The 13,888-nt window shown below is 44.8% G+C and overlaps 1 protein-coding gene across 1 annotated transcript; it reads left to right on the plus strand.

The window, feature by feature from the left end:
* Nucleotides 1–3,626: 3,626 nt before the first annotated feature.
* On the plus strand, nucleotides 3,627–13,205 carry LOC311108197 (ankyrin repeat and SOCS box protein 2-like; the record flags this gene model as incomplete). The annotated part of the gene is made up of 9 exons (XM_084150818.1): nucleotides 3,627–3,814; nucleotides 6,455–6,805; nucleotides 10,039–10,208; nucleotides 10,354–10,509; nucleotides 10,722–10,967; nucleotides 11,384–11,555; nucleotides 11,661–12,237; nucleotides 12,359–12,512; nucleotides 12,858–13,205. The coding sequence occupies 9 exons, from the start codon at nucleotides 3,627–3,629 to the stop codon at nucleotides 12,992–12,994; spliced, it is 2,151 nt and encodes a 716-aa protein (XP_084006944.1). The 3' UTR covers nucleotides 12,995–13,205.
* Nucleotides 13,206–13,888: the final 683 nt, after the last annotated feature.

Consider the following 13,888-nt stretch of genomic DNA (forward strand, 5'->3'; position numbering starts at 1 on the left):
TGAACATCCCATGGAGCACCATTACATCCATTATTAAAAAATGGAAAGAATATGGCACCACAACAAACCTGCCAAGAGAGGGCCGCCCACCAAACTCATGGACCAGGCAAGGAAGGCATTAATCAGAGAGGCAACAAAGACACCAAAGATAACCCTGAAGGAGCTGCAAAGCTCCACAGTGGAGATTGGAGTATCTGTCCATAGGACCACTTTAAGCCATACACTCCACAGAGCTGGGTTTACGGAAGAGTGGCCAGAAAAAAGCCATTGCTTAAAGAAAACAATAAGCAAACACGTTTGGTGTTCACCAAAGGGCATGTGGGAGACTCCCCAAACATATGGAAGAAGGTATTATGGTCAGATGAGACTAAAATTGAGCTTTTTGGCCATCAAGGAAAATGCTATGTATGGCGCAAACCCAACACCTCTCATCACCCTGAGAACCTCAATTTTGCAGTGCTTGGGATTTTGACCAGAAGTAATATAATATGTATTCTAATATACTGTATTTCAGAGCAGTTGTTGATAGTACACTATCCCCTTGTGTTATTTTAATACTTATTTTAATAGTTTCTTCAATACTGTCACGATCGGTGAGAGACGGGTCAGACCAAGGTGCAGCGTGGTATGCGTACATGTTTATTAAATAGAATAAACACTTGAAAAAACAACAAAAGCAACGAAAACGTGAAGTCCTATGGGCTATACACGGAACAAGCCAAATAGGAACACAAACAAGATCCCACAACCCAGGCAGGAAAACTGGCTGCCTAAGTATGATCCCCAATCAGAGACAACGAGCGACAGCTGCCTCTGATTGGGACCACACCCGGCCAAACATAGATATACAAAACATAGAGTTTCACACCCTGACCAAACTACCTAGAGAATAACAGTCTATCCAGGTCAGGGCGTGACAGTACCCCCCCCCCCCCCCCCCCCAAAGGTGCGTACTCCGGCCGCACCAACCTGACTCATTAGGATAGGGTCCGGGTGGGCATTCCGCCTCGGGGGCGGCTCCGGCTCCGGGCGTGACGACCTCTCCCTCTCTGCCTCCCCGTTGCACCCCTGGTCTGGCCTGGACCTCGGCGCGATGCTTCCCCTCTCTTTCCTCCCACGATGCACCAAGCCCTGTCTGGACCCTGGTGTGGGAGGCCTCGAACCTGGAGAGGGGCTGACGTCTGGGCCTGGATCGGCAATCCTCCCGCGATGTACCAAGCCCTGTCTGGACCCTGGTGTGGGAGACCCCGACCCTGGAGAGGGGCTGACGTCAGGGCCTGGAGTGGAGCGGCTGACCAGAGCTGAACTGGACCCCGGTGGAGCGGACTGCTCTGGCTCCGGAGTGGAGCCGCTGACCGGAGCTGGACTGGGCACCGGTGGAGCGGACTGCTCTGGCTCCGGAGTGGAGCCGCTGACCGGAGCTGAACTGGACCCCGGTGGAGCGGACTACCCTGGCTCCGGAGTGGAGCCGCTGAACGGAGCTGAACTGGACCCCGGTGGAGCAGACTGCTCTGGCTCGGGAGTGGAGCCGCTGACCGGAGCTGAGCTGGACCCCGGTGGAGCAGACTGCCCTGGCTCCGGAGTGGAGCCGCTGACCGGAGCTGGACTGGGCACCGGTGGAGCGGACTGCTCTGGCTCCAGAGTGGCGCCGCTGACCGGAGCTGGACAGGGCACCGGTGGAGCGGACTGCTCTGGCTCCGGAGTGGAACCGCTGACCGGAGCTGGACTAGGCACCGGTGGAGCGGACTACTCTGGCTCCGGAGTGGCTGACTGGAGCTGGACTGGGAACAAGCACCACTGGTGTGGTGCGAGGAGCAGGCACGGGTCGTACCGTGCTGGCGACAGGCACCACTGGTTTGGTGCGAGGAGCTGGCACGGGAGGTACCGGACTGGATACGCGCACCAATGGTTTGGTGCGGAGAGCAGGTACGTGGCTTACCGGGCTGGCGACAGGCACCACTGGTTTGGTGCGGGGAGCAGGTACGGGGCGTACCGGACTGTGGAGGCGCACTGGAGGTCTGGAGCGTAGAGCTGGCACAACCCGTCCTGGCTGGATGCCCACTTCCGCACAGTACGTGTGTGGCGTTAGCACAGGACGCACTGGGCTGTGCACGCACACTGGCGACACAGTACGTAGAACCGGCGCAGGATATGCTGGACCGAGGAGGCGTACTGGAGACCAGGAGCGTTGAGCCGGCACAACCCGTCCTGGCTGGATGCCCAATTTCGCACGGCACGTGCGTGGTGCTAGCACAGGACGCACTGGACTCTGCCGGCGCACTGGCGACACAGTGCGTAGCTCCGCATAACACGGAGCCTGCACGGTCACACGCTTCCTAGCGTGAGTACGGGGAGTTGGCTCTGCTCTGAACCCTGGCTCCGCCAACCACCCCGTGTGCCCCCCCACCCCCCCATAAATACACAAGTGAATCAGATAGACACAGGTGACACCAATAGGCAGATAATTAGTCCCGACTGTGAGTGAGGAGGTGCCTATGGTTGTTGGAGGATGACACCTAGTGGGTCGCTCTGGGACTGCGACCCACTCCTGTAACAGTCACAGGGAAACATGTAACAGTGGAATAGTATTACACATCGTCACCTTTACTTCTGGTCAGGACATGTTCAGCTATAGTTAAGTAAAGATGGTGTGCAACATAGTAACTCAGCATTCTTTCAGCATTACTTATACCTCTATTTAGAAACAGGTGGGGAAAATAATGTAGACAATTTAATAGTCTATGTATTACACAGCTTCAAAAATCAGGACTTTTCGGTCATGAGACATACTCATGTTGATATTTGGTATGCCAACCTACTTGATAATGCACACAGCTGTTCAAAACATTGGCTTTTACATGTATGATCAATATTCCTGATTAATAACAGTCAGTTCTGTATAGCATAGCATATTTTTAATATTGGCCTTGGATCAGAGGGTATGAGAGGCACATTTACTCAAGACTGTCATACAAAATCATACAGTACATACAGTCGCTAGTGAAAGTCTTCCATTTTGCTGCCTTAAAACGTAAGTTCAAAGTGAAAGATTTTATTTTATTTTATTATTATTAATTAAAAAATTATACATTAAGATGTATTGATGGCATAGCCTATGTCTTCACACCCCAGAGTTAATACTTGGTGGAAGCACCTTTGTCATCTGTTACAGCTGTGAATAATTTTGAATAGGATTCTACCAAGCTTGCAAAAATCTAAGGGCAACATTGATCCATTCTTTTTGTCAAAATTGCTCAAGCCCACGAAATTAAACCAAATTATTTGGTTGGGAATCATTGACGGACAGCAATATTCAAACCATGTCTCTGATTTTCAAGCAGGACAAAATATTATAACAAACAGTGGTATTGTACAAGTGAGGTAAGTGTCTAGTCACAGTGAAACTACATTTCCATCTTTCTCACATTTCGTTCTGAATTAGTTGAGTGATGAACAAGACATGGAAACACAATAGTGTTTATGTTGCAGAAGTTTATGTTTGGTTCCCCCCGTTCTCTAGGCACTTTAAGTGTCAGCATCAACCGTGCCATATCTGAAGTAGGCCATCCCTATTCTGAGTGACACATGCAAGCAAAGTTTGCCATCAAGGGTCAGCTTTTCAAAGCATGAAATCAAGACCCCCTTTGGAATATGTCATAAACATTGAGCTGCTGCTATTTCTTCATTCGCCTGGAGGACAACACAGAGTGCAAGACAATTTCAAATCCTCATCCCCTCACGAGGACTGCAATCTGACAACTGCTAGTCTACTGTTAAAGTGTTTTGACTGCACATTGCAGACGCTACAAGGTAGGTATAGCATGCCAGTATTGGTTTGTATTGCATTAACTTTACACTAAGTAGCCACATTATTTTGTTTACTTTGGTCACCAGCTACCATATTATTACTAAGCTGTATCTTGTAACTGCAGATCCACAAATCAATGGTACACAAAACAATGACTTAGTGGAAATTAATGGTTGAATTACTGTTTATAATTGTATACTAGCATAGTTACTGTAGGGAAATTACATCAAGAAATGTCATGAATCAACCTAAGCATGTGGTATAAAGTCTAAGATTTTCTGTCATTTCCATTGATTAAATAATTAACTAATTTGGAGGAATATGATGTAATAAGATTGGTACAGCTTTCTTACGCTATTATAACCAAAAACTAAGGACATTCTACTCCATTATTTATGTTTTTGTTGTCATAGGAGACTTTGTAAACAAATGATGTACAGCTTTAAATCAAGTCTTTGTTCTCAATTAAGCTTTTGGCTAACGTTCCCTCCCGTCGGTTTGATATAGGATTGCTATTGTATGATGTGCTGATTTTTGTTATATCCCTGCACTAACACTTATCAAGAGCTTGGTGGGAATTTAAATCAAGTGTACAGAAGAATATTAGGGCAAAGTGAAGAGATAAATAAACGGTGATGGGATTTTTTTTGTTGCACGGATAGTTCTTTCCAAACTTGAAATGCTTGAAATAGTTGAAATTGAGAATAAAGTTGAAATACATGTTTGAAAATGAAGTTAAAATTCCAATATGTGAATAAAGTGGCAATATTTTGAGAATAATATCACTTGGCCCTAATACTCTTCTGTACAATTGTGTTAGTGCTAGGTTAAAATAAAAATGTCAAATCTTATTTGTCAAATGCGCCGAATACAACAGGTGTAGACCTTACCGTGAAATGCTTACTTGCAAGCCCTTAACCAACAATGCAGTTCAAGAAATAGAGTTTACTAAATGTACTAAATAAACTAAAGTAAAAAATAAAACAAAAAGTAACACAATAAAATAACAATAATGAAGCTATATACAGGAGGTACTGGTACCAAGTCAATGTGCGGGGGTACAGGTTAGTCGAGGTAATTTGTACATGTAGGTAGGGGTAAAGTGACTATGCATAGATAATAAACAGCGAGTAGCAGTAGTGTTTCAATGTAAATAGTCCGGGTGGCCATTTGATGAATTGTTCAGCAGTCTTATGGCTTGGGAGTAGAAGCTGTTAAGGAGCCTTTTGGACCTAGACTTGGCGCTCCAGTACCGCTTGCTGTGCGGTAGCAGAGAAAAACTGTCTTTGACCATTTTTTGGGCCTTCCTCTGACACCGCCTAGTATATAGGTCCTGGATGGCAGGAAGTTTGGCCCCAGTGATGTACTGGGCCGTATGCACTACCCTCTGTAGCGCCTTACGGTCAGATGCCGAGCAGTTGCCATACCAGGCAGTGATGCAACTGGTCAGGATGCTCTCAATGGAGCAGCTGTAGAACTTTTTGAGGATCTGGGGACCCATGCCAAATCTTTTCAGTCTCCTGAGGGGGAAAAGTTGTTGTCATGCCCTCTTCATGAATGTCTTGGTGTGTTGGACCATGATAGTTTGTTGGTGATGTGGACACCAAGGAACTTGAAACTCTAGACCCGCTCCACTACAACCCCGTCGATGTGAATGGGGGTGTGTTTGGCCCTCCTTTTCCTGTAGTCCACGATCAGCTCCTTTGTCTTGCTCACGTTGAGGGAGAGGTTGTCGTCCTGGCACCACACTGCCAGGTCTCTGACCTCCTCCCTACAAGGCTGTCTCATCGTTGTCGGTGATCAGGCTTACCACTGTTGTGTCGTCAGCAATCTTAATGATGGTGTTGGAGTCGTGCTTGGCCATGCAGTCGTGGGTGAACAGGGAGTACAGGAGGGACTGAGCACGCACCCCTGAGGGGCCCCCGTGTTGAAGATCAGCATGGCAGATAGGTTGTTGCCTACCCTTACCACCTGGGGGTGGCCCGACAGGAAGTCCAGGATCCAGTTGCAGAGGGAGGTGTTTAGCCCCAGGGTCCTTAGCTTAGTGATGAGCTTTGTGGGCACTATGGTGTTGAACGCTGAGTTGTAGTCAAAGGACAGCATTCTCACGTAGGTGTTCCTTTTGTCCAGGTGGGAAAGGGCAGTGTGGAGTGCGATTGAGATTGCGTCATCTTTGGATCTGTTGGGGCGGTGTGCGAATTGGAGTGGGTGTAGGGTTTCTGGGATGATGGTGTTGATGTGAGCCATGACCAGCCTTTCAAAGCACTTCATGGCTACCGACGTGAGTGCTACGGGGCAGTAGTCATTTAGGCAGGTTACCTTCGCTTTCTTGGGCACAGGGACTATGGTGGTCTTCTTGAAACATTTAGGTCTCCACACTGTCCACAACGCTGACTTGGCAAAATGTTTTATCCGCAATCTTTAAACTCAAACATGTTTTGAATGACCTCTTTGGCAATAGCACACGTAGTACACATGTCTCACAGTCTTGACTTTCATATACGAATATTTGTAATTTGTTTTAGCAGTTTTACTTTGACATGCACGTTATGTTGGTGGTTTTGGTTACATACTGAATTGTGTTTTAAAAGTGTTGTTCAATTTGAGTGAATTTCATTGTCATGACTTTTGTATCCTTGTAAATAGATCAACCATGGCTGTGGCCAGCATGTCCATGCCTGGAAGGATGGGCACCCCTAGAGGTTTTGATGACTACAGTCTTTACAGCGCCCTGTCAGATGAGGAGCTGATGCAGCTGACAATTGAACGCAGCCTCACTGAGGACCACAACTCTATTAACGACATTCAATCATCCCCACCTGTGTATTGGCAACCCAATTACCAGCCAAACCAGTTTACCACCAACCAATTTACAACTGGTGTCAGGCACCCCTCTGCAACAAGGCACTTGTATGACTTTCCCCGAACCAACCCGAACCCAGTCAACCCACCTCCAAACCCCTCACCTGCAAACCCACCTTTAGCAGACCAAGTTATGTGAGTCTGTCAACCCTTTATCTTATTTTGACAATATGTATGCCAGATAGGATGAGTATAAAAACAAATCATTATTTAATGAGCATTAAGTTGGTGCGCAGGCTTATTATCAACAAATAAAATGCAAAACATACAGTAGAAATCAGATGGTCAGTGACATCTCTCTCTAACATGGACAGCAGTAACACAGGGGTTCCACAAGGGTGTCTCCTGATGCGGCTAATGTTTACATGACATGATATACACTGAGTGTACAAAACATTAGAAACATCTGCTCTTTCCATGACATAGACTGACCAGGGGAATCCAGGTGAAAGCTATGATCCCTTACTGATGTCACCTTTTAACCCCCTAGAGTTGATTGATGCACTGGTGCGTCAATGTAAGTTACATAACAAATACACCCCCATCAAAATCCAGCAGTTTAATCTAGAGATATCTGTCCACATCCGCCAGTGTCGCACTTCCGCATCTGCGGTGAAAGGTGGCAGAGCTAGAGCGGGGTTTGTCACACCATGAGACATCCCGAAAATCGGTCTTCTCATGAAAACATCTGTAGCGTCTGAACGGTTTGACCAACAAACTATGGAAAGGGGAGACTCTCCCGAACACAATGGTGTTCTCCGTTTTGCTCTACAACCCCCACAAGTGTCACGGGACTCGTCTGAAGGTAACCGGTACTGTATTAAAAAAACTAATGGAAGTATCAAGGTAGTTTTGTGCCTCCCAAAAAAGGGGTAAAATATGTTTATATATATATATATACAGTGGGGGAAAAAAGTATTTAGTCAGCCACCAATTGTGCCAGTTCTCCCACTTAAAAAGATGATAGAGGCCTGTAATTTTCATCATAGGTACACGTCAACTATGACAGACAAAATGAGAAAAATAAATCCAGAAAATCACATTTTTTTAATGAATTTATTTGCAAATTATGGTGGAAAATAAGTATTTGGTCAATAACAAAAGTTTCTCAATACTTTGTTATATACCCTTTGTTGGCAACGACACAGGTCAAACGTTTTCTGTAAGTCTTCACAAGGTTTTCACACACTGTTGCTGGTATTTTTGCCCATTCCTCCATGCAGATCTCCTCTAGAGCAGTGATGTTTTGGGGCTGTCGCTGGGAAACACAGACTTTCAACTCCCTCCAAAGACTTTTTATGGGGTTGAGATCTGGAGACTGGCTAGGCCACTCCAGGACCTTGAAATGCTTCTTACGAAGCCACTCCTTCGTTGCCCGGGCGGTGTGTTTGGGATCATTGTCATGCTGAAAGACCCAGCCACGTTTCATCTTCAATGCCCTTGCTGATGGAAGGAGGTTTTCACTCAAAATCTCATGATACATGGCCCCATTCATTCTTTCCTTTACACGGATCAGTCGTCCTGGTCCCTTTGCAGAAAAACAGCCCCAAAGCATGATGTTTCCACCCCCATGCTTCACAGTAGGTATGGTGTTCTTTGGATGCAACTCAGCATTCTTTGTCCTCCAAACACGACGAGTTGAGTTTTTACCAAAAAGGTCTATTTTGGTTTCATCTGACCATATGACATTCTCCCAATCCTCTTCTGGATCATCCAAATGCACTCTAGCAAACTTCAGATGGGCCTGGACATGTACTGGCTTAAGCAGGGGGACACGTCTGGCACTGCAGGATTTTAGTCTCTGGTGGCGTAGTGTGTTACTGATTGTAGGCTTTGTTACTTTGGTCCCAGCTCTCTGCAGGTCATTCATTAGGTTCCCCGGTGTGGTTATGGGATTTTTGCTCACCGTTCTTGTGATCATTTTGACCCCACGGGGTGAAATCTTGCGTGGAGCCCCAGTTCGAGGGAGATTATCAGGTGTCTTGTATGTCTTCCATTTCCTAATAATTGCTCCCACAGTTGATTTCTTCAAACCAAGCTGCTTACCTATTGCAGATTCAGTCTTCCCAGCCTGGTGCAGGTCTACAATTTTCTGGTGTCCTTTGACAGCTCTTTGGTCTTGGCCATAGTGGAGTTTGGAGTGTGACTGTTTGAGGTTGTGGACAGGTGTCTTTTATACTGATAACAAGTTCAAACAGGTGCCATTAATACAGGTAACGAGTGGAGGACAGAGGACCCTCTTGAAGAAGCAGTTACAGGTCTGTGAGAGCCAGAAATCTTGCTTGTTTTTAGGTGACCAAATACTTATTTTCCACCATAATTTGCAAATAAATTCATAAAAAATCCTACAATGTGATTTTCTGGATTTTTTCTCTCAATTTGTCTGTCATAGTTGACGTGTACCTATGATGAAAATTACAGGCCTCTCTCATCTTTTTCAGTGGGAGAACTTGCACAATTGGTGGATGACTAAATACTTATTTTTATTTTTATCTTTACACAGTTGTTTTTTTACACTTCAAAACCTTGTTTCTTATGATTTATTCTTTGACTGTACTTTTTGCCATTTATGAATGTGTTATTCAATGCATTTTAAAATAAAAAAAAGGTGTCCTCAAATTCAAAATCAAATAGCTAAATGATCCATAGTATTACCATCTTAAAACAATTCCATATGTCCGCTTAGCACCCCCAATGTCTTAGACTCTAAAGAATGAAATTCACTTCAATCGGTGTAGATGAAGGGGAGGAGATAGTTTAAAGAAGGATTTTTAAGACTTGAGACAATTGAGACATGGATTGTGTATGTGCCATTCAGAGGGTGAATGGGCAAGACAAAATATTTAAGTGCCTTTAAATGGGGTATGGTAGTAGGTGCCAGGCGCACCGGTTTGAGTATAGAGTCCATGCCCCGACAAATTGAGGCTGTTCTGATAAAAGACGGTGCAACTCAATATTAGGAAGGTGTTCCTAATATTTTGTACACTTAGTTTACACTGAGTATACCAAACATTAGGAACACCTTCCTAATATTGAGTTGCATCTCCCCCTTTTGCCCTCAGAACAGCCTCAATTCGTCGGGGCATGGACTCTACAAGGTGTCGAAAGCGTTCCACAGGGATGCTGGCCCATGTTGACTCCAATGCTTCACACAATTGTGCCAAGTTGGCTGGATGTCCTTTGGGTGGTGGACCATTCAAGATACACACAGGAAACTGTTGAGTATGAAAAACCCAGCAGAGTTGCAGTTCTTGACACAAACCGGTGCGCCTGGCACCTACTACCATACCCCGTTCAAAGGCACTTACATTTTTTGTCTTGGCCAAATTTTATGACAATTTTCCCCTTAATCTTTGTCTATGCCTCAGAGATATGAGACCCCTGGTGCCTGTGATTGAGAATGGGGATTTAAAGGCTTTAACAGAGATAGTGAAATGCAATCCAGAGAGTCTTTTTGTACCAAATGAGGATGGATGGATTTCTCTACATGAAGCTGCATATTACGGTCAAGAAGAATGCCTCAAGATTTTATTAAGAGGTGAGGGTGAAACAAAGAAAAGTGTAATTGAGAATGGTTTCTATTTTATACACAGTTCTCCTGAATCTCAGGAAGATCCTTTATCAGTACATGCTGATTGTTTTTAACTTGCATGGGTCACAAAGCTCTGTTTTTGTTCCCACAGCCCATCCTGGCATGGTGAACACATGTGGTACACACAATCAGACCCCACTTCTTTTGGCTGCCATCTTTCACCATGTGAACTGTGTGGAGTGCCTTCTGGACAGAGGTGCCAATCCCGACATTGCCAATAAGGACGGAGAAACACCACTCTTCAAAGGTAAATAATTGATTTCAAAGTTGTTCTGTCAAGAGGTTCAATAGTGAACAGCGTGATCTCTGTGTTAGCTCTGGGAGCGAACACAAGTCTCCAGGTCTCAAGCTAGATTACTGGTCATACTGGCGAAGTCTGTTATACAAATCAGCTTATGTTTTACAAACAGCAAAATCCAACCAAATGTACCTGTGTTGTTTCTCACATTCCGTTTTCAGCTTGTGGGAAGCCCAATGCGGAGATTGTAGACCACCTCCTAAAGTATGGAGCCTCAGTGCACAAGGCTTGCGTTCAGGGTGTGACACCTCTCCATGAAGCAGCTGGGCATGATAACGTGGAAATTTGCCAGATGTTGTTGGATGCCGGGGCCAAGATGAATGCAGCCAATATCTATGGGATAGACCCGTTCTTTACGGCAGCACAGAATGGGGGAGTGAAGGTGTTGTCCTTCCTGATTAGCAAAGGTGAGGTTTTCGAATTTTGACAACCAGCTTCAATATCACTTCATCCATCCTCAAATCATGTCAATAATGTCCAAAGTCCTTGTTGAATACACTTTTGGGAATGCATTACCTTTATGACAGTGTCTGTTGTGAACCAATTAAAATGTTGATGCATTAAATAGTCCCAATGGCATGACAATGAAATCCTACAACTCAAACTGAACCTGAAAACTACTTCTATGTCCAAACCCTATTGGGTTTCATAGTATCGGATGCCTATATCTTGAAGAAAGTATCCATTCCTTACAATGCCATGAATATATTAAAAAAGAACCATTAAGCATCCAGATGATTTGTTGATGATGGTGTTATGCTGTTGCCACTTTTCCCGTATTTCAACATTGTATACATTTGGTCTATGCTCCTATGTATTGTAGGCGCTGATCTGAACTGCCAGGCATGTGATGGGGCAACACCCTTGTACGAGGCAAGTAAGAATGGTCACAAGGAAGTTGTGGAACTGCTTCTATCTCAGAAAGCAGATGCAAACCGAACAACCAAGTCTGGCCTCCTGCCTCTTCATGTTGCTGTCCGGAAAGGACATTTTGAGTGAGTGCAGTGAATTGATTGATTGGTTAATTCAAAGCATTGGTTTCTCTTTGAAAATACATGCAATACAGTGTGAGAAGTGATCCCTTTGCTTCCCTTTTGTAGCATTATGTCCATGCTGATCCCTGCCACAAGCAAGGCCAAAGTTCAACGCAGTGGCATCAGTCCCCTCCACCTGGCTGCTGAGCACAACAGGGACTGGATCCTAGAGGTGCTTATCAAGAGAGGCTATGACGTCAATCTCCAGCTGGCAGAAGACCGATCCAAAATGTATGAGGACCGTCGCAGCACAGCGCTCTACTTCGCTGTCGCCAACAACAACCTAGAGGCCACCGAAATGCTTCTGGAGGCCGGCGCTAACCCCAACCTTGACATGTTCAACCCTCTTCTTATCGCTGTGAGGCGGGGTTGCATGGAAATGATCACAGTGCTGGTGGAGCACGGAGCTAACATGAATGCGTCCATCCTCACACACCCCTGCTCCTTCCCGGCAGTGGTCATGCTCGGTATGAAGTATCTGCCAATCCTGAAGTATCTGATGGACAATGGCTGTGATGCCCTTTCCTGTTTCGACTGCACATATGGCAGCAATCCACACCCACCCCTGAAAACGTCAAGTATTGGCAGGGGCAGGGGCAGAGACTTCAGCGAGGACGAAGCTCCAATCAACACGTGCGTCCAGGTAGGTTGGGTTAATATGCAATATAGACAGTTTGCTGGTCTATTGGTTTCCAATTCCATCTCAGGTCAACACACCTATTGTTGGGTGTTCTTTGAATCCAATTTGAAACCTTAATTTTCAGTTCTGTGAGGCGATTTCCGATCCGACAATAAGCCTCTGGGCAGGACCCATCATAGACATGCTCCTGGATTATGTTGGCCATGTGAAACTCTGCTCCCGGCTGATCGAGCACCTGGATAGCTACCATGACTGGGCAGGGATCAAGGTGAAAGCAAGTAAGTTAGCTTATGCCAGGGATCTCTACTAATGACAGAGCTTGGAGTATTTCATTTACCATGATATAATCATTAGGGTCTGTGTTCATTTAGGGCCAATTCTCTTGAGAAATGAGCATGTATCGCAAAGTTTCACGTAAATAATGCATGGGTGTCAATGGGAAACTTCTGCATAATGTCAGGTTGCACATGAATATCTACTTTCTAAGGTTAAGGTTATGCCCTTATTTTTTGTAGTGTTGCATACTTGTTACCTTGACTGTTCTCGTGTGTTAACCATATAAATCAGTTGCTCTCCAATTGCACAGTCCCTTTAATAAGCAACGTCTTTGCACTTTCTTTCAGTGCCACCACATTCACTGATGCAGCTGTGCAGGCTGAAGATCCATCAGCAGGTTGGAATCCCCAGACTGAGGCACATCAACACCCTGCCCCTCCCACCAATACTAATCAAGTTCCTCAACTATAATAAGGGAGATTGACTGAATGTCTAGGAATTTATTTTTCATTTGTTGATTCTAAGTCCACAAATTCCATGAATCGTCTCCAAGAAATGTGATTTTTGTTGTATATTGTAAGCCAGTTGAGATGTATCTTTGCACAGTTGCATACTGTTTAAAATGCATGATTTTATATTACAATGGCAAGAGTAACATTTTAATGAACCTATTGTAAATTGTGTGGATACATTTAATATTTTAGAGGTACACTCAGAAAAAAAGGGTTACTCGGCTGTCCCCATAGCAGAACCCTTTAAAGAACCCTTTTTGGTTGCAGGAAAATCCCTTTTGGTTCCATGTAGAACCTTTTTGGGTGTTCCATGTAGAACTCTTTCTACAGAGGGTTCTACATGGAACCCAAAAGGGCTCAACCTGGCACCAAAAGAGATTATCCTATGGGGACATCCGAAGAACCATTTTGGAACCCTTTTTTCTAAGAGTGTAGAGTCCTTGGGTTTGGTTAGCAACAACCACACTGACTCTTATGTCCTACTAAATTGTTTACCCTGCGCAGTGAGATTTTTCTTTACACTAGAATACAGTGAAATTGCATCATAGATGTGACCGTATCGGAAAATGAAGCACAGCTTGGAATGCTTCTCGGGCAATCAGATCGAACTATCAGAACGGAACTATCTGTTTTATAATTGAAGGGATTTAGGTATTTGTATTGTGTAGGTTGGTTGCCACAGGTGGGTGGAGCTATTTCTGTGTTTTATTTAAACTGTAAAAAAAACAAGTAGACTGAAGAAAAATTATTGATGGATACTGCAGATTTGACAGATGTATTATGACTCATGCAATGCTAAATGCTATCACCAGTGCTTGCTTAAATACAGTGTAAAAGAAACACACAAAAAACACTGTCATGTCTCC

Source organism: Coregonus lavaretus (genome assembly GCF_964263955.1).
Source record: "Coregonus lavaretus genome assembly, chromosome: 33".
In the NCBI taxonomy this organism is placed as follows: Eukaryota; Metazoa; Chordata; class Actinopteri; order Salmoniformes; family Salmonidae; genus Coregonus; species Coregonus lavaretus.